Source organism: Marmota flaviventris, chromosome 5 (genome assembly GCF_047511675.1).
Source record: "Marmota flaviventris isolate mMarFla1 chromosome 5, mMarFla1.hap1, whole genome shotgun sequence".
NCBI classification, from domain to species: Eukaryota; Metazoa; Chordata; class Mammalia; order Rodentia; family Sciuridae; genus Marmota; species Marmota flaviventris.
The window spans coordinates 53,006,708-53,034,301 of record NC_092502.1 but is presented as its reverse complement, the minus strand read 5'-3'; the positions used below and the strand labels follow the sequence as shown (position 1 = coordinate 53,034,301).

Here is a 27,594-nt window from a genome sequence, read left to right as displayed (position 1 = left end):
CAAGGTCTCATTCACTGTGTACACTGAGGCCTGCTTCTGTTCAGGGTCTGTGAAGATGGTTATCACTTCTGGGTTGCTGGATTACTGTGCATAAACTCCTGTGTATTTTGAAATTGCACTGACACAACTATTCACACTCCCGCCACTGCACTTGTAACTAGCAGGTAAAAAGAGGCCACAGGAAGTTGTGGACCACAGGAGACCTCAGGGAGAACAGGCATTTGGAGCAAACAGTGGAAAAGGCAGTGTTGGCTGTAGGAATGGAGGCTACGGTTTGGGGGCTTCTTGATGGAAGGGCCTCAGCACAAAGGGGCTTAGCCATCACGCCTAAATAATTAAGTAAAAGAGCCCTTCTTTCTTACCCAGAGAGGAAACATTACCTTGCACACTAGGGGGAAGATCAGCTTCTGTTTCTAAGAGCAACAGAGAAAACATCTGATAAGTCCCTGCTCTACCCAGGGGCAGGTATAGAGGAAAAAAGCCTATGAAATCCCGTTTTTCCACTCCTCAGACAAAGCCACACAAAATGCATAGAGGAATTCCTCTGCTATGCAGCTTTCCTTCCCTCCTCCAGGATTTCTGAACATCTGCTGTGGGTATCACCCCTCAAACCTGGAGTTGTCCAGCTGGCCCTGAGCTTCCTCCTTGGACCATGACTCTCATTATACCTCCCCCAAATCTTCTGCATATTATAAGCTTTCAGGAAGCAAACAGACAATCTAGTCAGTGGTGTGGTGTGTTCCTACCTCATGCTGGGAAGTGGCTTTACCTCAGGGGGATTTACCACCCATGTCTTTTTGTTTTGAAAAATATTTAAAGACTTTTTTCTTTTTAAAAAACTTCTAAGCTTCTGAGAATTTCTCAATTGGGGCCCTCCCTAAAAATGGCAAACTATCTACATGACAAATGGGACACATTTCTTTTTTAAAAGTTATCACTTTCTAACCAAAAGATAATTATAATAGCAGAAAGAAGCTGCCAGAGCAGCTCTGGGAGTCTCAGCCCTGTGGAGATGCCAGAGCTGGAAGATGCCCAAAGCCTCCCATCCTGACTGACCTGATAGTTCCTTACTCTCTATTTGTGTGCACTTCACTTTACAAAATTTAGTGTCAATAGAGCTCAAAGATCAGAGCAATTCCACATGGGTACACTTGGTTTTTATGTAAGTAACATCCATAACATTACCTTGCACACTAGGAAGAATTTTGACATTTCCATCCCCAAATCCCATGTGTTCTCTCTCTCTCATGACTTTAGCAGCCACCAGGAAGAGATCTGGGGTAGGAAGGCTGCATGGCATGTGGTGAAGCACCCAGCCACTGCTACAGGCAAGCCCTCTCCTGCCCACTGGCCCACCTCTCACTTCCCTGTGCATGGGATTATGGAGATGATGCCATAGAACACTCTGCAGTTTCCAATGCCTTGTCAGATGTGTATTGTCCAATAGCTGTCACCCACCTTGTCCATACACCTCAGGGAGGGGCCTGAAGATTGGGAAAGGGATTCAAACAGAATAAAGTATACAGTGGCTCAAGGGGAGAATCAACATCTATACTAGGTCAAGGGGAGCTAGTCTCCATCTACATTGGCTCAAGGCAAGTGAATCCCCATCTACACTGGCTTAAGATAAGTGAGTCCCAATCTACATTATATCAGTTGAATGAGTCTCTGTCTACCCTGAGCAGAGAAGGAGGCAAAGTGATCCAGGCCTCAGATAGGATTGCTGCTGGGTTCCTCCCCTTGCCCTGAGGCCTCCCTTTTTTTCTGTTTTTTTTTTTTTTTTTCCCTCCTCCTCCTTTTTTTAACCTGTCCTTCAAAAAAATCTTTGGAACATCAATATTATTATACAGTTTGTGAGAAATAAATTTATTAAAAACTATCTCTGCTATCCCAGAAGGACAGACAAGAGCAGGGAAAGAGGAAGTGTCCCAGGGAAAGAGTCTGATGTCTCTGGCAGGTGGAGGCAGAGGAGAGTCCTGGTGAATCCAGATGCACTCCTGGCTGGAATCTGCAAGGAGAAGCCTGAGCCACTTGGCACACCTCACTCCTGACCAAAGGCTGGCACCACGATGTCAGGATCCTCAGAACTTGGGGTCTTCTGGGTCTTCTGGCTGTTCATTAGTTTGTATGTCTCATCTCTGCATCCTCACTGGAGCCACTGTTTAAGAACCTAGGATATCTCTGGCCTTCTTCAACAGGAGCCACTTTTCCTCTGAAAACCAGCCGGCAGAAGCACAGCATGCAACAACATGTTGAAGGCAAGTGGCGATTCTCTGACTGATAGCTTCTTTCACCACCACCTCTGGTCCAGTGAAGAGATGGCGGGCTATTATCACCTGGCCAAAGCTCTCCTGCCCAGTGTCCCTCAGGACCTGATAATGGTCCATAAGAACCATCTCATAGCACAAGCTGGGCCACTGCAGCACTATAGTTCTCGGAGTACTCTAAAAACACATCCTAAGCTGGAACACCAACTAAAGATGAGGGGGGGGGGAGGAGGGAGAAGAGGAGAAGGGGGGAGGGGAGGGGGAAGGGGGGAGAGAGGAAGGGAGGGGGAGGGGGAGAGGAGGAAGGGAGGGGGGAGGGGGAGGGGAGGGGGAGGGGAAGGGGAGGGGAAGGGGAGGGGGGGGGAAGGAAGGAAGGAAGACCAAAATCAGTAATAAAAAAACAAAAGACAAAACAAAAAACACAAATCAAAAAAACATTAGCAAGGGCTGGGATTGTGGTTCAGCGGTAGAGTGCTCGCCTCGCACGGGTAGGACCCAGGTTCAATCCTCAGCACATAAAAATAAAGGCATTGTGTTAAAAAGAATAATAGATTAAAAACAAAATTAGCAAGCTAGGTGTGGTGGCTCATGCCTGTAATCCTAGCAGCTCAGGAGGCTGAGACAGGAGGATCAGAGTTCAAACCCAGCCTCAGCAATGGCAAGGTGCTGAGCAACTCAGTGAGACCCTGTCTCTACATAAAATACAAAATAGGGCTGGAGATGTGGCTCAGTGGTTGAGTGGCCCCAAGTTCAATCCGGGTACCAAAAAAAAAAAAAATTAGAAAAACACCATAATCACCTACCACAAAACACTATTTGGGAGTCCAATAGGTCACCACCAAGAGTTTACTGTATTTATGGACAAAAACCCAGCTGCAGCCACCGTCTTATATATCCAGGATTTGAAGCAACCTTACAGTGTGCCTCCTTATGAGATCAGAGCAAGTAACGACCCACTTACACATGGGCATAACTCCCGGTGATCACCTCACTTTGGAGCCTCCAGGACCTTTTCAACTTTCATAATAAGAATAAGAAAGAACCCCGGAAATTTTTTTGCTTCAGTGGATTATGGAGACTGATATTTCCATGTTTAGAGATTAAAACCTGTAGGGTTTCAATGGTCTTTTCCAGTCTGAAAAATCTATAACTTCTGGCTTTTGAAGACCTCATCATATAACACTCATGGTATTCCATTCCTATTTCTTTCAACTCAGAATGATTAGGTTGTGGAGAGTGGTGATTTGAATCATGGTTTTTGATTGTCTCACAACAGGAGATGTACCTGTGCTGGGAACTTCCTGTGCAAAGGTACAGGTCAAGATTGCCCAGCTGTTATGGTGAGACCCTGCTAACAGAGGTTTTGTGCAAGGCACAGGACTATCAGTCTTGACCCTGAGTTCAGACAGCAGCTGTCAGGCGTAGAGAATTATGAGCACAAAAAAGCTAATTATAATTGGACTTCATCCTTCAGCCTGCCTCCTTTGAAGAAACTTTCTCACAGAAAACCCTTTTGATGATAAAACCTATATAATAAACATGCTGAGCTAGCTCTGGGTCACTGCTCCTCTATCAGAGGATGGTGTCCCACCTGGTTCCAGTTTTCTCTCCCTGTGCCTGTCTTTTCTAATCCCCCATCACCCCTTACCACAGTCGGTTTCTGAATAAACAGCCATGCAGGTCATGGCAATTGGTGTCAAAGAGATGGTAGTACTTCACTTATAATCTTGATACTGTAACAAAATGCTCTGGTCCTAAGACACTCTAGAGCTTGGCATTAACACCTATGGAGTTGAGAAGGAGAGCACATTTGTCATCATTTCCCCATAAAGTTTCCATCAGATTTCTCATTAGAAACCCTGGATTGCAAATGGCAGTGGGTTGATATATTCAAAGCAATAAAGGATAAAATATGGAAGCTGAGAATACCAGAACCAGTGAAAGTATTCTTCCCATCAGGGGAGGAAATGGTAGCATTCATAGATATTTAGGTCCCTTCCTGCTGCTATTAAAAAAACAACAACAACAACAAAAAAAAAAAACAACTTAAACTGGTATTTATTAATAATAATAAATATTAATTTATTAACAATAGAAATCGACTTCCCATAGCTCTGGAGAGTGGCAAATCCAAGGTCAAAGCACCTTGAAGCTATATCCTCCTCACACGATGAAAGGGGTAGAAGGATTGAACTCATTCCCTCAAGCTGCCCTCCCCGCCCCCCAACTTTTTTTTTTCCTTCCTCTTTTGACATACTGGTAATTGAACCTACATCCTCAGGCAAGTACTCTACCAATGAGGTACATCCCCAGTCCTTTTTATTTTGAGACAGTTCACTAAGTTGCTCAGGCTGGGCTTGAACACGTGCTTTAGTTTTCAGAGTTGAGAGGATTATAGCTTGTTATGGTTTGGATATAAGGTGTCCTCCCAAAATCCCATGTGTTAATACAGGAATATTCAGAGGTAAAGTGAATGGACTGTGAGAACTTTAAACTAATCAGTCCATACTAGGTTGAATGGACTGATTGGCTGGCAATGGTTGGCAAATGAGGCATGGCTGAAGGAGATGAGTCACTGATGTCGTCTCTTTGAAGGCTACTTTGTCCCTCTCTTCTCTGTCTCTCTTTTGCTGCCCTGAAGTGAGCAGCTTTCCTCCACTGGGTCCTTCTCTCATGACAAACTACCTCATCTTGGGCCCAGAGAACTAGAACCAGACATTTATGCACTGAGACCTCAGAAACTGCATCCCCCAGATAAATTTTTCCTCCTATAAGTTGTTTCTGTCAGGTATCTTGGCCACAGTGGTGAAAAAGCTGATTAAAACATGGCCATACGCCATTAACACCCAGCCTGACAGATGTACTTTTGTACGTGTTCTGGTCTTGTGCATGCCATCCATGGAATTGGAGCCTTGAGACCTAACCACCTATTGAAGGCCCACCTCTTAACACTGTTACATTAAGGCTAAAATGTCAACAGGAATTTTGGAAATAAATACACATTCAAACCACAGTACTGATAAACAAGAGCTCAGGGTGCTGATTTTCACTAGATGCACCCTGTGTGAGGGGAATCCTTCAGACTGAATGAACATTAGATAGGAATGAGATCTTGATAAGGACATAAAGACATCTGGTAAAGCAAATTTCATAAAAACTATAAAAACTAGTGCTATTTGTTTTCTAAAAGATGGAGGAGAATAATGTAACAGAAAAACCCAATTTTATTCCATGGTATTGAACACACAATGCCGACACATGTAACACTATGACATCAGTAACTGAGATGTGGGGTCAGAGAAATAAGGCAGTAGGATTCAATATAATACTGAAGTTATGCTGCTCTAGATTCACATCAGAGCAGTATCTTCTTCTCATATTAAATATAATTCCCAAATGGGAATCACAAAGAAATACCTACAGAACACACTCACTCACTCAAAGCTTGCCCTGCTCTCTCTATAAGGATGCAACCACACGGAACCATGAGCTCATCCTATTCCCTTATAATCTCAGCTTAGGCAATAACATCATAATTATGCCATTTCTGGACCCCCCCCCCAAAAAAAAAGGCCTTCTTCCTTCCTGTGAAGTCAGAAGCTACACATATCTTTTGGAGGAAATAATTTAATCCATATACTCTCTAGTTCTATTTTTCTGAGTTTTTATCAATGTGTGTTGAATTATGTCATATGATTTCTCTACATCAATCCATATATTCATATGACTTCCTTTGCTTGTTAATAACGAACTTTAGAACTTGAAGAGCGTCTTTAGGCCTTGAAGAGAGGGCGTGTGAACTTGAATACTAAGTATGTAATAAAGGTAAAAAATAAAAGATCATGATCAGAATATACAGGATCTCTGAGAAAGCATCAAGAGAACAAACCTGAGAGTTAATTGCATAGAAGAGGATGTGGAGATAGAGGCTAAAGGCATTAGGAACATTTTTAATGAAATAGTAACAAAACTTTTCCCATATCTGAAATGATACACATCCACATACAGGAGATATATGGGACCCCACACAGACAAGATCATAACAAAACCTCATAAAAAAACAAGATACATCATAAAGCAAAATGCCAAACATTGAAAATAATGTATGAATACTCAAAGCAGCCAGGGAAAAACATCAGGTCACATGTAGAGGCAAGCTACCAAGCCAGCACAACAAAGAATACTCAATGTAACAATGCACAGTTACCCAAAAATAAACCCCAATGCTCCCAAATCAAAGAAGATCACTAGAAGAGCATCCACTTAAATGAAAATTAAGACAGAATATAATTATCAAACAAACCAAATTGGCAGGCAACTACAACATACATCCATAATAACACTGAATATAAATGGCCTCAACTTCCCAATTAATTAAAAGATACAGATAGCAGAATGGATTGAAAAATAAGACCCAATTGTATGCTGTTTGCAACAGACTCATCTTGTTGGCAAAGACACCCACAGGCTGACAGGTTAAAAAAATGGAACAAATAAAATATTCCATGTAAATGTCATCTCAAAACAAGCTAAGTTGCTAGTCTATTTATCTGACAAAGTAAACTTTTAGCAAAAATTAATATGAAGAAGAAGAGACGAAGAAGGCCACTATATTCTGGTAAAGGGAACACTCTAATAAGAAGATATAATGGTAATAAATATATATGCCCCAAATGTCAGTATACCTGATTATATTAAAAATTATTCTTGACATTAAATCCCAGATAGACCCCAATATGATAGCACCAGATGATTTCAACACACTCTTACCACCAATGGACAGATTATCAAAGCATGTAATCAATAAGTATATGGCAAACCTAAGTAATACTATAAATCAAACAGATCTCATAGACATCTACAGAATATCTTACCCCACAACAGCTGAATTTACCTTCTCACCAGCTCATGGAACCTTTTCTATACCACAACACATTCTAGGTCAGAATGTAAGTCTTATCAAATCCTCAAAAACTGATTATGATTAAATAGGATGCATGGGATTATAATGTAAGGAAACTAGAAGTCAACAGAAAAAAATAATAGAACCCACATAAACATATGGAGATTGAACAATATTCTTTTTAAGGAGAAATGAGAGATGAAATAAAAAAACTCTTAGAAACAAATGAAAACAGGAATGCAACGTATGAAAATCTCTGGGACACTGTGAGAACAATTCTAAGGAATTGCTCTAAGGAAAATTTATAGCACTGAGTGCCTACATTAACAAACATAGATTCCCCCCAAATGAACTTATGATTTACCTCAAGACCTTAGAAAGGAAGAACTAATTCTAAAAACCCATATGAGGGGCTGGAGTTATGGTTCAGTGGTAGAATGCTTGCCTAGCATGTGTGAGGCACTCGATTCGATCCTCAGCACCACATAAAAATAATAAGAGATATTGTGTTCATCCACAACTAAAAAAAATATATTAAAAAAAAGGTAGGAGTAAAAAGGGCTAAAAAGGTGTAGTTGTTAAAGACCTACTGCCACTAAAGAAATGCTAAAGACTTTGCCCAGAGACAATAAGAAACATGGCGTGAAGGTATCTCAGGAGCTGGCAAGACCAGACCCATCTAAAGCTCAAGGGAGTAAAAGTGACAATTTTCTTAAGAGACCAGTGGGTTCTTTTTCTTGCACAAGAAGGCCCCGAAAGTTTTTACAATGTGCTCAGACACCCAGATGCTCAGAGGCTGCTGCAACAAGGATCCATGGATGGTTGGCTACTACTTGTGATGGCAGCAGACCTTGGTGTGACACGTGGTGCTGTTTCTGCAGGAAAGCGGGATGCTGGAGTTAGGGGTTCATGGAGGATTCCATCAAGATTTCAAAGGGAGGGGAGGCAAGGCAAAGCACAGCAGGGTCCCTGCGTGCACCCCCTGAGAAGTCACTGCTGCCCCATCACTGAACACAGCTGCTTCCATCTTGGGACACCTCTGCTGCCACCATAGAGAAACACAAGCCAGGGGCTGGAAGACCACCCTAAGGTACCTGCAGCTTTGGTTACACCTGAAGTATTCCTGCTAGTTGTGCTAATAGCCACCATCTTGCTGCAGAAGCTAGAGAGAAATGGGCTCTCCCTAGATCTTTGAGTCTTAAAGTGCACAGGGACAGACAGGACTAGCTCCTGCGGGTAGGGAGGCTGGAAGAGGGTGTGAGGGCATCTTGCGCTTGGCCAACTAGTCTGGAACCCACTGGGTTCCCAGGACCCACTTAGGCTGGCACTCACTGGGACCCAACACCAGCCTGGTCCCTGACTCCAGCCTGGTCCTAAACTCCAACTCTCTCCCTAGTCCAGAATGATCCCCCAATCCCACCAGTTTGGAAACCAAAAGAGCTCTTCAGCTCTCCAATCCTCAGTTTCCCAATCCCTCCCTAGATACCAACCCCGCCCAGCGCTTGCAGTTATGTGTCGAGCCCCCAGCTCTGGGAATCTGGTCCTGATCTACTTGACACACAATAGCTCTCCACAACAGGCATACAGATCCCAGAAATTGATTTCCATGCATTTATGAACCCTACTACTATGTATAACTATAAAACTCTAATTTAAAAAATTAAAATGGCTGGGGACGTAGCTCAATGATTGAGTGTCCCCTGTGTTTGAACCCCAGCACTCCCCCACAAAAGAATTAAATATTACTAAAATTTAATATTTGTGATTTGATATTTTTAAGTGTTTAAGGAAATCCATTCAATTAAGCACTGTCAAATCCCAAATTCTAATAGGGGAATAATGATGAATAGAAAAAACAGTCTACCTTAAATAAATTAAAATACTCTTTAGCCACTATAGTATTATTTGTTATATTATTTCAACTAACCTTTTCTCATCACAGCTTAAAAAAAAAAAAAAAGAGGAGTTAATATTTGTTTACCATTATTCAAGTTAGCCAAATAACCTTTTTTGACAATTTCTTTGAGATTACAAAATATAAACAATGAAACCCTAATTATGTTGTACATACACACATGCATGTGCGCATGCACACCTGTTAATATTTGGTGTGTAGATGTCTTTACTTTCAAGAGACTTTAATATTTAATAGTTCAGTGAGAAAACACATGCATATAAGGTTTAGAATAGAACTGTTCAAATAAGCCCCATATAAGGTACTTTTGAATGCCAGGGAAGAGGTCCTAAGTCCCCCTGAATAAATCAGAGTTTAACTTCTGAAAAGAGATGGAGTTTTCTAGGTTGACAAATTGTGGGGTAGCAAGATGAAAAATGAGGGCTATCCGGTCTTTGTGACAGCTACTCCTCTCCCCTAGCCATAAACAAATGTAAGCAAATGGATGTGACTGTGCTCCAATAAGATTTTATTTACAAAAATGAGTATCCAAACAGATTAGCCTCTAGGCTAAAGTTTGACAATCCCCTGCCTTATAGCACCATTTTCCCCTCATCACCCAATCTGGGAACTTACACATTTATCTCAGAGTCCTATATCTCCCTTATCACTTACATCTTCCATTATCTAGCCAATCACCCATTCCCATTTTTTTTTACCCCCACTGTCTCTCAGAAATGATAGTAGGTCACTTCTTCCATGTTGCAATGGTCCTGTGCTTGCCCTTGCCCTATAGCCCTCTCTACTCAGTCTAAGAGAAAGCAGTTGCCAGATGCTTAGTAGGTATCTACAGAGACCCATGTGGCAAGGATCTGATGGTTCCTCTCACAGCCATGTAAATAAGCTTAGAATTCGATCCTCCTCAGGCTTCAGATGGCTGCAACCCTGACTGAAATCTACCTCAAACCAGAATACTTCGGTAAACTGCTCCTGGATTCCTAACCCCTTAGATGCGGAATCTAAAATAAGTTGCTAAGTCACAGAAAGTTGTTACAGTGCAATACGTAACTAATATATGTGGTAAGCCCACTGTAGCCCCATTACCTCTGCTTACAACTAAAGTCTAGGGGCAAAAAACAAAAACTACAGGAGGAATCTAAGAAGTAAACATATTCAGACACTGTGAAAGAAAGTGAGTGTACTTTCATCTTTTCTCTAATAGTTTTGTCCTGAAAATAGCCTACTCACAGATCTGTGCAATGGTAAAATTCTAATAGAATCTCACCTTTATGGCTAGACATGAAGAATATGTATGCATGAACAAATCTCTGGATTTTTTTTTTTTTCTTTTCTCTTGAGGATTTGCCAAAAGCAGGCCCCATGCATGGAGCTGCACTAGAGGAGCAACAGCACAGGTAGATACAACTCCAAAGAAATCTCATCTTTCTCACCAAAGAACTGAGAAAAAGGAACTGTATATATAACCTGAACAATGTGGGAGAAGAACCCAGAGAAAAAACTGGAGAAGAGGATCCTATGATTCTGTGAATGAGTGTGCAGAAATCTCAGGATCAACCCTGATGAGGTACATATAAAGGAAGAAATACAAATAGCACGGCACTTTCCAAAGACTTTTGAGAATCAAACTGATATTTAGAACATTGTCAAAGTCCCAGATAAAGCTGTAAGTAGTGCATGCGTGGGACAGACACAAAGAAACAAAATCTTTGAAAATTGAACTGAAATGAGAACCAATACCCCCAGAAGGCAAAACAGAACTTTAACCTAAAGAAGCTCATTGTCTGACAAAATAACAAACAAACACCTCCAACATTCTCCAGAAAATTGTAACAGGATGTGGAATCTAACTATTGATATGGTTTAGATATGAGGTATCGCCCTAAAAGCTCCTGTGTTAATGCAGGAATATTCAGAGGTGAAATAATTAGACTATGAGGTATGAGCTAATCAGCCCATTGTAGATTGAACAGACTGAATGGTAACTGTAGGCAGGTGGGTATAACTGGAGGAGGTGGGTCACTGGGGACCTGCCTTGGAAAACCTCATCTTCCCTGGGATCCCTTCTCCTTCCCATCTCTCTGCTTCCTGACCTTGCCATGAGGTAAGCATCGTTCCTGTGCCACAGCCTTCTGTCATGGTGTTCTGCCTCACCTTTGTCCCAGAGAAATGGAGTTGGCCTACCATAGACTAAATCTCTGAGCCAAACAAACTTTCCTTCCTCTAAGTTGTCCTTGTCAGGTATTTTGGTCATAATGAAGCAAAGCTAACACAATATGACACTTGGAACATCTACGACACAGTCCAAAATCATTTGTCATAAAAAAGAACCCAGAAAATGTGACCAAATCTTAAGGGAAAAGACAATCACCAGATGCTAAACCCAAAATAACAACAAACATTTAACATGTCAGTTTAAAACAAACAAAAAATAATAACTATGCCCTATGAGGTAAAGATAAATACATTTAAAATGAAACGACAACTCTCGGTAAAGGAATATAGAAGCTACAAAAAATAACCAAAATAAAAATTTTAGACTGAAAAAACTTATCTGAAAAAAAAAATCACAAGATGGACAATAACAGAGTGAACACAACAGAGGAAAGATGTCAGTGAACTTTAAATTCATAGAAAATATTCAATCTGAGTAACAAAGACAACTTCTGAGAAAAGAAATTGAAAAAGAAATGAACAAGCCACCTTAGGGATTTGTGGAATAATATAAAGAATCTAAAATTCATGCCACTTCAGTCCTAGATGGAAGGATGAAAAGACTGCTACAGGGGTTGGGGTTGTAACTTAGTGGTATAGTGCTTGCACTATACCAACTAAGGCACTGGGTTTGATTCTCAGCACCACATAAGAATAAATAAAATAAAGGTATAAAAAATTTTTAAAAGACGGTTGCAGAAGTATTTAATTAAACAGTGGCTAAAACATCTTGAATTTGGAAAAGACAAATTTATAGATAATAATAAGTTCAGCGAGCCTTAATGAGGATAAAATCAAATAATATGATGCCTACACACATCATCAAACTGCTACAAATGACAGACATAGGTTAAAAAATTGAAAGGATCTAGAGTAAAAGACACATTTTTACATGGGAACACCAATTTGAATTTCTGTGGATTTCTCTTCAGAAATCATGAAAGCTGGAAAATAGTGGAAGAATACTCTTAAAGTGCTTAAAGAATGCTATTGATCCAGAAACCTTTAAACTGTGAAAATATCCTTTAGGAATAAAAGTGAAAGTTTTCAGATGAAGTAGAAATAAGAGAATTCATCTCCAACTGGTCATCTCTAAGAGAAATGCTAAAGGAAATTCTTTTTTTTTTTTTTTTAAATTCTTATTTATACATGGACACAATATCTTTGTTTTTATTTTTATTTGGTGCTGGGGATCAAACCCAGTGCCTCACATGTGCGAGGCAAGCACTCTGCCAACCCCGGCCCCTAAAGGAAATTCTTTATGCTGAAGAGGAATGAAATAAGCAAACTTTAAATGGCAAAAATCTTAATAACTGAGTGAACATTTTCTTCTTTAGTTGTTTAAAATAGATATAACATAAAGCAACCCTTTTGTCTCATAGTGTAGAACCTAAGAGTGAAGTGTGGGATAGGAATGGTGTGGGTGGTGGGCAACTGTAGTAAAGGCTATGGAAAGGCCTACTTTCCCTTTGGTGTCTGTCCATTGTTAACAGTGCAGAAGGCTGTTTTCTACTGCTCAGGACACAGCCATGGTCAGTGACTCAGTAAAAGCTTTGAAGACTTACTTATTTCTGTCCCTGCTTCCCCATGCCTTTTCTAGGTTCCTAGTGAGTACAAGAAGAGCTATTCTCCAGTAGATGGATAAAACTGTGGGAGGAAAAAGCAATGGTGAAAGGGAACACTGATGGCTTCTTTGTCTGGAGCTGAGGTTCTGTTCCATCAAAACTACAGTTGTCCAAGATACATAACTGAGTAGTCAGCAGTATTCTTAGTGAATGTGTATATTTTCTTCCCTCATAGCGTCACCTCGTAGTGTACAGAAAAGTTTTAATACAAAATTTTAAGGTTTTTGCTAATATCTCTTAAACTAAAAAGTGATGCTGTGGATTCCAATCAAGACCAAAGAAACTCATTATAGTCTTTCTCTCCCTTACAGATTAACAGTAAGAACTCTGAATAGAATACAAAAACCAATAATATAAAAATAAATAATAGCAGTCAGACTCAGGAATGAGCTAAAACGTGAAAAATTATTCTTAAAAGGGTCAGTTTTTCAATTTTTTTCTTGATTTCTATTTTGGATTTTCCTGAGGATACTGCCAATTGGAAAACTTTATATAGATATGAGCAGTAATGACTCCAAGAAAAACTCTTTGTATTTCTGGCCATAACATGAGGGCCCCTATAACCTATAGAATATGAATGGAAAACTCTTTTATTTCTTCACCCCCATTTTCTTTCCTGGCACTCACCTAAGGCAGATATAGTGTCAGCCTCATGACATTAGCAGTGACAATAATGCTAACATAGAAAAACCTAAGAGAAAATCTAATTCTTCAGCCAAGTGAATTAGGGAAAAAACCCAATACTGAGAAGTGGCAGAAATCCTCATTGGTATTCTTTTTCCTTTCTTTGATCTGCTTTCCTGCAAGGCTGACCCAAGCTCAACAAGTGTGTGACAGTGCAGGTAGCTAAAACTCTGACAGAAGTTTTGTTTCTGGCCAGAAGAACTAAGAAGAGAGATCTCTAAGAAGTAAAGAGTGAGGTGGCAGTGGGTGGAAGAGATATCCTGGAGAAGATCCCCCTAATTCTATGAATGAACCTACATAAATCATGGGTTTACCTCCAAGCTGCATATTTGTAGAATAGTAGAATAGACTCAAAGCAGTCTGCCAGAATTTCCAGGGTGTCTCAAGTTTCTGTACATATTGCAAACAAACGAATTTGTTCTCTTGTTTTGGACTATGTTTTCTTGAAAGATTGTATAGTAAACAACCTTGGAAGAGAGAGGTAAGAGTCTCTTCAAAGCAAAGACCAGGTTTGTTTACTGGGTAGTATTAATAAAGATGATGTATTCACCAGCACTAAGAACAGGCAGGATTATGGCCTATTACAAATAATTTAGCATAAGGGTTCCTCAGCTTATGGCTAACAAACAAAGGTACAGAATCCACCTGGGCTAATCTACCTCACCTTATTGGAATATGAGGGGCAGGGAAACTGTCACAAACATATACTTATGTTTCTTGCTATGCTTTGAGTAATAAAATCCTTTATGGTGTTTTCTCCCAGCCACCATAAAACAGATTAAATTGTCAGCTTACAAGGAGGGTAAAATTCTTAGGCTTTTTACAGGTGTTGAGATAAAAAAAAGTCAGTGAACAGAGAATATTCAATCTAAATTGAAAAAAAAAAAGAACAGAATAGCAGAACCTTTGAAATATTAAAAATTTATATCATCCAAGTCCTAGAAAGAGAGACAAAGAAAAGCTGTGTAGGAAAAATATTTCAAGAAATGATGGGCAAAAATTTCCCAAATTTGATGAAAGACATAAATTTACAGATTAAAGAATAAGCAAACTCCGAACAGGACAAATGAGAGAAAAAATTACAAGTTACATCATAAAAAGTGGCTGATAAGATAAAAAAGTTAAACTTGAGGTAATTAAAATCACAAAAAACTACATTTAGAAAAATTATTAGAATGACTACATATTTCACATTAGAAATCATAGATCAGATCAGAAAGCAGTGACATGAAATCTTTAAAGTGCCAAACAAAAAGACTTGTCAACTAAGAATTTTATATCCACTAAAAATGTGAGGAGATCAAGAATGTGGGAAGGCTGGGCAAAAGGAACACAAGTTTGAGCCTAGTCTGTGCAACTCAGGGAGACCTCATCTCAAATAAAAAGAACTGAGGATATTGCCCAGTACAGTATTTGCACAGCATGTGTTTCAGTGCTTAGCCTTGAAACAAAAACTAAAAAACCCAAAAGCATTTCAGCCCCAGCACCACAAACAACACAATGAAACTGAAATAAAGATATTTTCAAATGAAAGAATACTGTAGGAATTTGTTGTCACTAGGGCAACTCTAAAACGCTACTTACAAGTTCTTTAGGCTGAAAACATACAATAGAAGAAAGTAACAAATACTTGGACCTTCAGAATTAAATAAATAATCTCAAAAATAGTAACTAACTGGAGAAACAGGATAAACTAGTTATTTTAAATGGGTATGACTAGGCTGGGGTTGTAGCTCAGTGGTAGAGTACTTGTCTACCACATGTGAGGCACTGGGTTTGATCCTCAGCACCACATAAAAAAATAAATAAATAAAGATATTAAGTCCATCTACAACTTAAATACATAAATAAAGATATGTCCATCTACAACTTAAAAAAATCGTTTTAAAAAATGGGTATGACTAATGGAAATAGTAACTTTACCTGATAAGGTTTTCAGTACATGAATATTTAGTACATATGAAAACTATAACATGAAAGGGGGCAGTACACTAATAGAACATCAAAAGTTAGGTTTGTCTATTGCAATTCTTAGAGTAGCCACTAAAATATATATTTGTAAAGAGATAATGCAAAAAAAAATCCAGTAGATAAATTAAAATGCCAATAAACACTAAAGTAATGCAAAAGGAAGGAGAAAAGAAGAAACAGAAGAAGAAAAACAGCAAACATATAAAATGGTATAGATCTAATCCAACCATGGCAGTAATTACATTAAACACACCAATTAGAAGAGATGGATACAAAATTAACAAATTAACTACACAACAATATGCTGCCCACACACACACACCAAAAAAAACCCTAATTTAAAAGTCACAGGTTAAAAATAAAACAATGCCAAAAATGTCATATAAAAAAAAGAAAGGTGGAATGTTTATAAACATCAAAGTGAACTTCAGAATAAGGAATATTACCTAGGAATAAAGAAGGGCATGATAAAAGGATCAATTCAACAAAAGACACAAACAATCCCAAATGCCGGTGGCTAACAAAGCTTCAAAATACTGCTAAATAAAACTGATTTAATTAAAAGAAGAATTAATAAATAGAATTATACTTGGAGACATTACATTTTTGTCAATAACTGATAGAACAATTCAACAGTTAATAGGGAAAGGCAGCGAACACTTGAAAAACCTTTTTAACCAATTTGATTTCACGTGTCTAAACACTCCATCCAACCACAGACTATATAGCATCAGCACAAACAAGAAATTAGTAACAGAAAGTTGTCTGGAAAGTTCTCATATTTTGTAAATTAAACCATACATACTAATTAACACAGGTCAAAAAAGTCACATAGGAAACTATATACCTAAATACTAATACTAGGAAAAGAGTTTCAAGTAAATGATCCAACCTTCTATTTTAAGAAACTCAGAGCAAAGTAAACATAAAGCTAAAAGGAAAATAAGAAACAGAAATCAATGGAATTCAAAACAAATAGAAAAAAATGAAAACAAAAGCTAAATAAAAGCTGGAAAGATTAGAAGAAATTACAAACTTCAAGAAAGACTAAAATAAACACATAAACAAAAAAACCCTGAATATGTAAATTACCATTATCAATAATGAAAGGGGAGAGGCATCACCCATGGAATCCACAGACACAATAATACAATGATAAAGAGTATTATGAAAAACTTAATGCTCATAAATTGCACAATTGAGAGTAAGTGGCCAAATTCCTTAAAATACACATACTGCCAAAGTTCACCAAGAAAAAATAGTCTATTTAAAACACTAAATTTGTAGTCAAAGGTCTTCTTTTGCACAAAACTACAGCAGATTTCACTAGAGAGTTCTTTCAACATTTAAGGAAGACGTAAGACTAATTCCACAGAGCCTCTTCAAGAATATGAAATAAGAAAAAATCCCCAATTAATTTAAGGAAGCCAGCATTTCTGATACAAAACCAGACAGACATTACAAGAAACAGAAAACTACAAACCATTACCTTCCATGAATATAGACACAACAACCTAAACAAAATATTAGCAGAATAATCCAGCCATATATAAAAAGAATAAAAATATTATGTCTGTGGGTTGTCCCAGGAATGAAAAGGCTTATTCAACATTTGAAAAATGAATCACTATAATCTTCCTTATAAATAAACTAAAGGAGAAAATTATATGATAATCACAATAGATTAAAAAAAAGCTTTTGTCAAAATCAACATCCATTTATGAGATGATGTTGATTTCTCTCAAAAAGGGAATAGAAAGAAAAGTATTTTAACCACATGAAGTTTATCTACACACAGACACTTTACAAATAATATATGTATGTATGTATGTGATATAAATGAAAAAGAATATTTTTCTCCTATAACTACGAAAAAAGAAAGGACACCCTCTAATACCATGTCCTGTCAACATTATATGGTGGTCCCAATCAGTGCAATAAGGCATCCAGAGGAAAAGAGGAACAAAGACTGGAACAAAAAGAAATAAAACTCTAGCTACAGACAACATAATTATCTACACAGAAAATCCCAATGACTACATAAAAACCTATTAGATCTAATGAGGTTTTAGCATAGTTACAGCATCCAGGGTCAATATGCAACTAATGAAGAAAATGTAAAAATGAAAGAAAAGCAGCAAAACTGAAATCAAACACCATGAAATACTTAGGTAGGAACTCTCAAAAGATGTGCTGGATCCATATGCTGAAAACTATAAACACTGATAAAGAAATCAATTAAGGTCTAGAAAATGGAGAGACTGCATTTGTTAACATGTTCATTTTCCCCAAGTTAATCTATGGATTCAAAAAATGCATCCCAATTAAAATTTCAGCAGCGTGTTTGATAGAAATCAGTAAATTGATTCTAAAATCATGTGGAAAGACAAAAGAACAAGGATAGCCAAAATAATTTTAATATCAAAATCAGAAGACTCGTACCACTTATTATCAAGACTCAGCTATAGTAATGAAGACAGTGTAGACTGGCAAAAGGATAGTTAATAAATCAATGAAGCAGAGTCCAGAAATAGGCCAGACATACAAAATTGCTATGGTATGCAAATGAGTTGTGTCTCCCAAAGGTCCATGTTAAAGGCTGTGTCTCCAGAATGACATTATTGTTAAGTGTTGTGACTCTTTAGAATGTGGGACTGTGTAGGAGGTCCTTATATCACTGGGAATATGGCCTCAAAAGGACTATGGAACACCACCACCACCCACCACCAGCTATTTTCTCTGTTCCTAGCTTGAGATGTGACCATTCTGTTTCTAACACATGCTCTGGTGTGCTGTCCTCACAAAAAAGCCCAAGCCATTAAGGCCACTCAATCTTAGACTTTAACCACCAAAATCATAAACCAAAATAATCCTCTTTACTTCATAGGCAGATTGTGTCAGGTTGTTTCATTATAATGACAGAAAGCTGACTAATACAATGATCAATTGATTTTGACAAATATACAAATACAACTCAATAAAGAAAGGCTAGTGTAGCCCATACCTCATATGAAAACCAACTCAAAATGAATTCTAGGCCTAAATGAAACACCTACCAACTATAAATCTTGTAAAAGAAAATAAAAGCAACCTTGTGACCTTGGGTTAAAGTTAGCAAAGGATTTATATTCTATATGACATTTAAAGTGAATGCTAATTCACAATAAGGTGGGTATTTTGGACCAAAAAGAGGAGAGTGAAGGGAAGGCAGGAGACATGGGAGTAGGAATGATAGTAGAATGAACGAGGCATTATTACTCTATGTGTATATATGATTACATGACCTGTGTAACTCTACATCATGTACAACCAGACCAATGAGAAGTTATATTCCATTATGTATGATGTGTCAAAATGTACTTTACTGTCATGTGTAACTAATTCGAACAAATAAATTTAAAAAAATAAAGTTCTATAAATGAAAACAGAAAGGATAATGTTCTTTTATCAAAATGATAAACTTTTGCATTGTGAAAGAAAAGGTTAATAACAAAAGACAAGCAACAGGCTTGGAAAAAATTCCTAGAAAACACATATCTGACAAAGGATTCACATTCAGACTACATGAAGTATTCTAAAAATTTAACATGGAAACTCAAGTTTTAAAATGGATAACAGACGTGAAAGGATGTTTCAAAAAAGACAGAAGTCAGTTGGTGAAGATAAACTCAGAATCACTAATCATTAGGGAGGGTATATTAAAATCACAAGGTAGGGTTGAGGGTGTAACTCAATGGTATAGGGCTTGCCTAGTATGTGCAAAACCCTGGGTTTGATCCCCACCACTACCAAAAAAACACCAATAATAATACTACACAACTGATGGGAGGCTAAAAGTCAGCTGTGTGCAGACCTATGGTAAAGATTTTTGGCTTTTTCAGTGGCAAGCTGGTTATCTCTCACTAAATGTAGAACTGGGAAGACTTATACTTTTCACCAAACAGATGAAAAAAACACACAGGTAACCTTGATAGCAGATAATAACCACTGACCTATATTGCTAGTGTAAGTTTTTATCAATTTAATTTTTAATAATGGCTGAGTTTCCTAAACTAATTCACAAAATTCCTTAAAATTTAACAATCAATTCTTGCTAGCCAGGACAAACCTGATCAAGCTTACCACTGCCTAAAATAAAAATTAACAAGAAGTCCTGAAAAGAATGTGGAACAACTAACATTCTCATTCATGGACGATGGCAATACAAAATGATACAGCCACTGGGGAAAATAGTTTCGCATTTTTTTTTATAAAGTTGTTTGTATTTATCACACAATCCAGCAATCCTTCTTCAAAGCATTTACACAAAAGAGATAAAATGTCAACCAGAGAAATGAGAAGTTTTGCTCTATTTGTGTACTATATGTCATAATAAATTCTACTGAAAAATATTTTTTTAAAAAAAAGAGATAAAACATGTGCTCATGTAAAAGCCTGTAAGAAAAGTTTATACTAGTTTTATTCATAATTGTCAAGAACTGGAAACAATCCAAAATGTCCTTCAGGGGATGAACAGATAAACAGTGGTACATATATACACCAAGAATACTAAATTCAGCAATAAAAAGAAATGAACTACAGATAAATACTATACTATACTATAAATGCTATACTATAAGTAAACACTATAGATATATTTATACTATAAATACTATACGATAAAAACTATAGATAAAAATACATGTGATAAATACAAACAACATGAAATACCATTGATGACTCTTAAGTGCTTTATGCTAAATAAAGAAATTAGACTCAAAAAACTTCATATTGTATGATTTCATTTGCATGACATACTGAAAAAGACAAAAGTGTAGGCAGAAAACAGATCAGTAGTTGCCAAATGCTGGGGAATGGGAGGAGTTAATTACAAAGAGCAACATGACAGAATTTACTGGGGTGACTGAACTGTTCTATATCTTGATTAAAGTTACAGTAAACTTTACAAAATTGGAATGAACTTCATATCAACTAAAAACTATCATCAGAGGAATAAAACAGAACTGTTCAATTGTGTATGAACTGTTCAACTCTTCATAATAAAGTGAGCATCTGCAAAACTAACATTGAAGACAAGTCTTATTTTTTTCAGGAAAAAAAATCTTCAAAAATATTTGAGCATTCCTGTTTCAGGTAACTTCACAGAATTACTTTTTTTATTTTTTATTTTTAAACAGGCTCTAAAAGGGAAAGTAGTAAACTAGAGTTATGCTTCTTCATAAATTCCTTTCTAGTAATTTTTCATGCTTATTGCCTTTAACCATGTTACTGTTTTTTCCCCTCTAAATCATAGATAATTTATAATGATTTTTTGGAAATTTGGTACTTTTAAAGGTGGAGCTTTATCACTGAACAAATTTATGACAGACTCTCAAATCTACATCTCTAACCCATCTAGTATTTCTAGCTACCTGTTATCATTTTTATTTACTGTAGTGCTGGGAATTGAACCCAGAGCCTTGTACATGCTAGGCAAGCATGCTTAACACTGAGCTACACCACCAGCCTGATAATTATCTTTATTGGTCTAACATATATCCAACCAAATAAATTTATAATTATTTGCTCTAAAAATGATCTAAAAGGAGGGAGCCATACAAATGTTACCTTTTCATCTGTTACTGCATCAAATCCCTTGTTTTATTATTTGTACTTTGCTCTATAAAAAAGCTTCCAATTTATCAACCCAACAATGGTACCTCCCATTCAAATTTATCCCTCAGGTGGTCATATTAATCTTCCTAGGTAAAATGTTACAACCATGCAAATCTTCCATTCCTTTCACTTGCCTACATAACAAATGCGAGAACTCTTCACAATCTTACTACATAGTAAGCCTATAACACATTCTACATTCAGTTACTCAAAATTATTTATGGTTCCTTAGAATTGAACACAGAGAATCTGAACCTCAGAGAGACCCTTGTCAATTCCCCACTTCAAAATTTCATTCCACTCTTCAAGAACTCTCTTAAATACTACCTCCTCAATTAGCTTTTCCTAGTCAAAAGATACATTCATTGTTCATTCACTATGTGTTAAAGAATGTGATAGGAATTAGTTTCTCATTTCACTGGCATTTTATGTTTTCACATCATATAATCTCTCTGTATCAAAATTTTCTGTACATCTTTTCCTTCTCTACTGGAGATTTTCCATCTTCAAAGACTTATAGTGTTTTGCTGATCTTTGTACTCTTATTTTAATATAAATATTATAGTAGAGATTGTAATCCCAGAGGCTTGAGAGGCTGAGGTGGGAGAATCACAAGTTCAAAGCCAGCCTCAGCAACTTGGTAAGGTCCTAAGCAACTCAGTGAGACCCTATCTCAAAATAAAAATTTAAAAAAGGGCGGGGGATGTGGCTCAGTGGTTAAGTGTCCCTGGATTCAATCCCTGGTACAAAACAAAACACTACAGCAGAGAATAAATAAGTGTTTACTGAAGCCAACCAAATATATCTTCTGGGCACTTATAGCCTGGAGTTACATGTTAGGACAGGAATTCTAAGGCCTGTGAATACCTCATCTGAAAATTCTAGTTAAAATTCTCTATAAACATTTTGATGTGATAACATTAGGAAAATACTGTGGTATTCACCTTAAATTTAGCTGACTCACATTTGAGGTTAATAAAGAACCAAGTGTAAACACCTATTTGGTCAACTGACTTGTTGACAAGTGTCCCATGATCATCAATCAATGGGAGAAACATCTTTTAACATCTTTTTAACATATGATGCAGGAACAACTGTATTGTCATATGCAAAATAACAAAGTTGGACTCTTACCTAACGCCGTCTACAAAAATTAACTCAAAATGGATCAGGCCTGTTATAGTTTGGATCTGAAGTGTTCCCCCAAAACTTACACTTGGCTCCCAACACAACAACTTTCAGAGGAGAGGCTTTTGGGAAGTGATCAAATCATGAGGGTTCTGATCTCATCAGTGGATTAATTCATTAATAATTGGATGAATTATTGGGAAGTGGCAGAGGACAGGGCTAGTGGGACCTAGTTGGAGGAATAAGGTCACTACGGGCAACCCTGGAAGAGTATTTCTTGCACTAAACCCTTTTTTCCTCCAGTGATCAATATCCCCTGCCCCCTTCCTGGCTACCAGGAGCTGAACAGCTTTCCCACCATGTCCTTCTGACAAGATGCTCTATCTCACTTCAGGCCCAAAGCAATGGAGCCAGCCAATCATGGACTGATATTTCTGAAGGCCTAAGTCAAAATAAATCTCTCCTCCTATAAGTTGTTTTTTTCAGGTATTTGTCAAAGCGATGAAAAAGCTGACTAACAGACCTCAATATAAGAGCTAAAACTATAAAACTCTTAGAGGAAAACGCAGGTGTAAATCTTCATGACCTTGGATTTGGGACAGAGGATTCTTGTTAAGACACTGAAAGCATAAACACTAAAAGAAAAAATAGATGAATTTGACTTCATTAAATGTAAAAGATTTGTTTTAGAGGACCCCATTAATATCATGAAAAAAGCTGTGGGCACCTGTAATCAAAACACTCAGGGATGCTGAGGCAAGAGGATCAGTAGAGCCCAGGAGCTGAAGACCAGCCAAGGCAACATAGCAAGATGCCATCTTAAAAGGAGGAAAAAAACTTGAGATTGAGGGGGTATGTATCTCAGTGGAAGAGGACTTGCTTAGCATGTGTGAGGCCCTGGGTTCAATTCCCCAACACCAAAAAGCAAAAACAAACCAAACAAAATTTTTTTAAAAAACCTGAATGATGGATGGATATATACTACAGTACTACAAACCTTGAAACCATCATGCTAAGTGAAAAAAAGTCAGTCACAGGAAAACAAAACAAAACAATATAATCCCATTCCTACAAAATCCAGAACTGGATAATATAAAGAGACAAATTATTGGCTATTTAGGATTCGAAACAGGTGGGTTAGAGAAAGGGAAGAGAGATGACATCTAAACATCTTAAAGGGTACAGGGTTCTTTTTGAAGTGATAAAAATACTTTTCAGGTATCAAAAAAAATAAAATAAAATTTTGCCAAATTCTTTCTCTTCTCAATCCTTTCTCTGCCCTAAACCTAGCCTCTCACCACTTTCTTGTCTTATAGTCACAATGGAAACATAAAGCAGACATTTGAAACATCTTTTATTTACTTAATACAATTTTATGTGACTTTCTAATTTTGAAAGAAAATTAGTTTTTTCCTTCTTAAAGGAATGAGCTTAAAATTGGGTTAAAAATATATACATAGGCATATAGATAAACTAATGTGTAGGCATTATAAACTGAACAATTATGGCATTGAAGCTGTGTATGATTTTCACTTACGTGGGTTTCAACTGATCCCCCACTCCAGATCAAATACTCTCAAATGAAAAAGTTGTCTATCTGAATGACATAATTTTAAAAACTCTGATTTTCTTTTCCCTTTTAAATTAAAAGACATGGGCTAGAATTGTGGCTCAGCGGTAGAACGCTCCCCTAGCACAGGTGGGACCCGGGTTCGATCCTCAGCACCACATAAAAATAGAGGCATTGTGTTGCATCCATCTACATCTAAAAAAATAAAATATTTTTAAAAAAATAAAATAAAATAAATTAAAAGACATTTGTTTTTAAGTATTACTTTTAATTTACAGCTTAGGCAATACACATTTTCTTAGGTAATAAGTATCAAAAGCAGATGATCTCCCTTGATATTACTTAGGGCCTTGCAATTTAGTGTTCTCTATGGCTCAGAAGGACCACAAGGACAGCTTGATAAAAATGTAGAATAATGGGCCCTATTGCAGCTTTACAGAATCATAATTTGCACTTCAACAATATCCCAAGGTAACTTACTTTAAAAAGTCTGAAAAGCTCTGATCTAGAACACTTATTAAGCATGGATATTCAAGTGAGGTGCAGGCATCTGCATTTTTAACATAAATACTGTGGCTTTTCCAATACAAAAAAGTTTTAGAAGCACTATTTAATAGAACGTGAAGTACTGAAAGAGGATGCCTTTAAAACAGTTTGGTAAACTAAGAAATACTACTATATATCCTTCCCCAAACTTTTTTTTTTTGTACTAGGGACTGAACCCAGGGGGGCTTAACCACGAAATCACATCCCCTGCCCTTTTTATTTTATATTTTGAGACAGGGTCTCACTAAGTTGCTGAGGCTGGCCTCAAAGTTGAAATCCTCTCACCTCAGCCTCCCAAGCCTCTGGGATTATAGGTGTGCACCACCACACCCAGTTCCCCAAACATTTTGAGAGAAAAAATATCTGAATTTACAAATCTCACAGCCATACTACTTTCTAAAAATTAATAACCTGAATGAATTTTTGAAATATGGAGTTTAAGATGAATAACTAACGTCAACTTTATGTACAATTTTCATGTGCATTAACCAAGATAAATTTAAGTTTTCCTAATCAAACTTTGTAGACTTTCACTGAAAAATGATCAAACATACTTTTTAAAAATTCTCATCCACGGGCTGGGGTTGTGGCTCAGTAGTAGAATGCTCGCCTAGCACATGCGAGGCCCTGGGTTCAATCCTCAGCACCATATAAAAATAAATAAATAAAATAAAGGTATGTGTCCAACTATAACTAAAAAATAAATATTGAAAAAAAGAAATTCCAATCCACGTGGCAAATATGATTCCTTTTACTTCACTCCAAACAAAGTTCCAAACAGGTCAACCAAGTTTGTTTGGATTCTTATGTAAAACCTTTCTATTCTCCAATGGGAATACAGGTCTTTGAACATGCCAATGTAGCTGTATAACATGCATAAAGAGCAAAAAAAAAAAAGATACTAAGCCTCCCAAATATACCCAGAAAAAAAAAATTTCACTAATTCTTAGGGGATGCTAATTTGACAATCCAGTAAAAATCTAATAAATGCAAATATTCAAGGTTTTGTGAGGAACACAAAGATGATCAAGGTACTATCCCTAGTCCCAGGGAACCTAAAATCTGAGGGGAGGTAGGGTTTAGCTGGAACTTTGCACCAATTAGCAGAATGTGGTCAGTGCTGAAAATGGTTCCCGGAAGTTCCCAGTTTCAGGTAGCTAAAAATTCTGAAAGTAGATATTTTACAGTAATTTCCAACTTATTTGTTGTAGAGGTGAACAGATCAAGAAAGCACTTTAGCAGTAAGGATAGTCTGTGGTAAACAACCTTCCAGGAAATTTGCTTACATTTTAATAAACACAATTAAAATTAGGATTTTAGGTGTGTATGTTTTTAGTAAATGTAAAGTAATTAAAACATGAACTAGACATAGGCGGTCCAATACACATAAGTTCATAGAGGGTGTTTCCTTTGACAAAAACAGGAACACTCCGCTTCAGAGATCGCTGATCATGCGAGAAAAGAGGAAAAAGGAGTGGAGAACTGTGTCTATTTTTCCCCTGTTAGCTTAAAAGAAAAAAAAAAAAAAAAAAAAAAAGCCGTTTCCTGAACTACTCCCTCCTTTCAACTTTAAAATTTTCTAAACACTATGATCTCTAAAGGGTCTTAGAACTAAAGACAAACAAAAATGGGCAAATGCATTTACCTACTCAATAGCCCAAACAGAATCTTTTACCTCGAGGGGAACCAGCAGTCCACTAAGGACCACGACCTAAGAAAGTGCACCCAAATGCTCCTGGCTGACCCTCGGCCACTCTGAGCTCACTTCACTGCTCTTCCCTTTCAGGGCACACCCTCCCGTGGGAAGAGAGAAACCAAGCACTTCTTCAAAGGGGCTAGGGAAGCCCCAGGGGAGTGCCGAGCGGCATGCTGGCACCCGGGACAAGACCATCTCTGGCCTGAAAGAAGAGGTGCAACTGACACCAAGAAGGGCCGGTAGAATGGGGAAAGGGCGCTGCGATGCACGGTCCGGACGCTGCCAGCCCCTTAGAGAATTAGGTCGGTCCCCAAGGCCCGCAAGCTGCTCTCCTGAGGAGGCCTTACCGCCCAGGCCATTACCCAACCTACTGACAGGTACCTGAGGTGGGGTCCGTCACAGGTGTCACCCACCTGGTCTTGCTAGCCCTGGGGGTGGGAAGGGACAAGCTGGGTTAGGGTAACGGCATCTAAAAAGGAGAGACGCGGGGAGCAGCGCAGCACGGAACCCACGGAGATGCAGTCTGACCTCTAGCGTGGAGACAGTGCTGGTGAACAAGTCTTCTCCGTCCTCCAGTTCCTCAAAGTCGGTGGGTTTCCCGTCCCCCAGCGGAGGAGGCTCCCTCTCGGCCGCCATCTTCGCTCGCTCGGACGACTGCGCGAGCTGGGCCTCGCGGAACTGTCACGTGAGCACGCACAGCCAGGCTGGCGCGCCGACCCGCCGGCTCCCCGCCTCCCCGGCCCGCCTCCCACGGCCCCGCCCAGTGCGAGGCCCCGCCCCCGGCCTCGTGACGGTGACCTCCCCGAGCGCTCGGCGCTCAGCTCCGCCCCTTCGCGGCTTCAGCCCCCGCCTCCGTGTCTGGGTCATTGCCTGCTTCTCGCCGTTTACTTGGTGACTTGTGGAAGAATTCTGGACTCTTATTACCGCAGCACCTTCTTAGCAGGGCTAGGCCAAATGATTCCTGTGAACCATTTTTGTGGCTTTCCTTTAGGAAGTAGAAAAGGTCGAGGAACCACTCTTTAGGCTTGGAGTGTGTGACTGAGGAAGCAAGGCACATACTCTCAATTTTGTTTGGACCGGTACAAAAGAACCTTCTGAAGTGATGGAAATGCTCTACATCTGGCTGTCCAAGACGGTAGCCACTGGCCCACGTGTGACCACAAAACACTTGAAATGTGCTGTGTGAAAAACTTGAGTTTTAATTTTATCTCATTTTAATTAATTTAAATAACCCCATATGAAAGTGGCTATTAGTGCAGCTCTTGGTTACAAAAAGCCATTGAATAATTTGTCATCTGTAGTTTATTGCAATTTCATCATGAACCTTACAATATTGTTTCCGCTACAGGGTTAGAAAGTATGAAGGGTAGAGTGGTAGCTTAGTGGTAAAGCATTTGCCTGGCATGATCCCTAGCACCACCAC

The 27,594-nt window shown here is 38.2% G+C and overlaps 1 protein-coding gene and 1 long non-coding RNA gene across 2 annotated transcripts in view; both read right to left on the bottom strand.

Moving 5' to 3' along the window:
* The window catches only part of Snx2 (sorting nexin 2), a 73,220-nt gene extending 46,362 nt beyond the window's left edge, over positions 1 to 26,858 (bottom strand). The window contains exon 1 of the mRNA XM_027949289.2: positions 26,700 to 26,858. Coding sequence (XP_027805090.1) covers positions 26,700 to 26,807 — 108 coding nt within the window. The 5' untranslated portion in view covers positions 26,808 to 26,858. The remainder of the gene's footprint in view (positions 1 to 26,699) is intronic.
* Positions 1,840 to 26,693, bottom strand: LOC114103556 (uncharacterized). The gene is made up of 2 exons (XR_003584693.2): positions 26,585 to 26,693; positions 1,840 to 2,474 (listed from the first exon to the last, which is right to left on the bottom strand). It is a non-coding gene; the product is annotated as an uncharacterized lncRNA (long non-coding RNA).
* Positions 26,859 to 27,594: the final 736 nt, after the last annotated feature.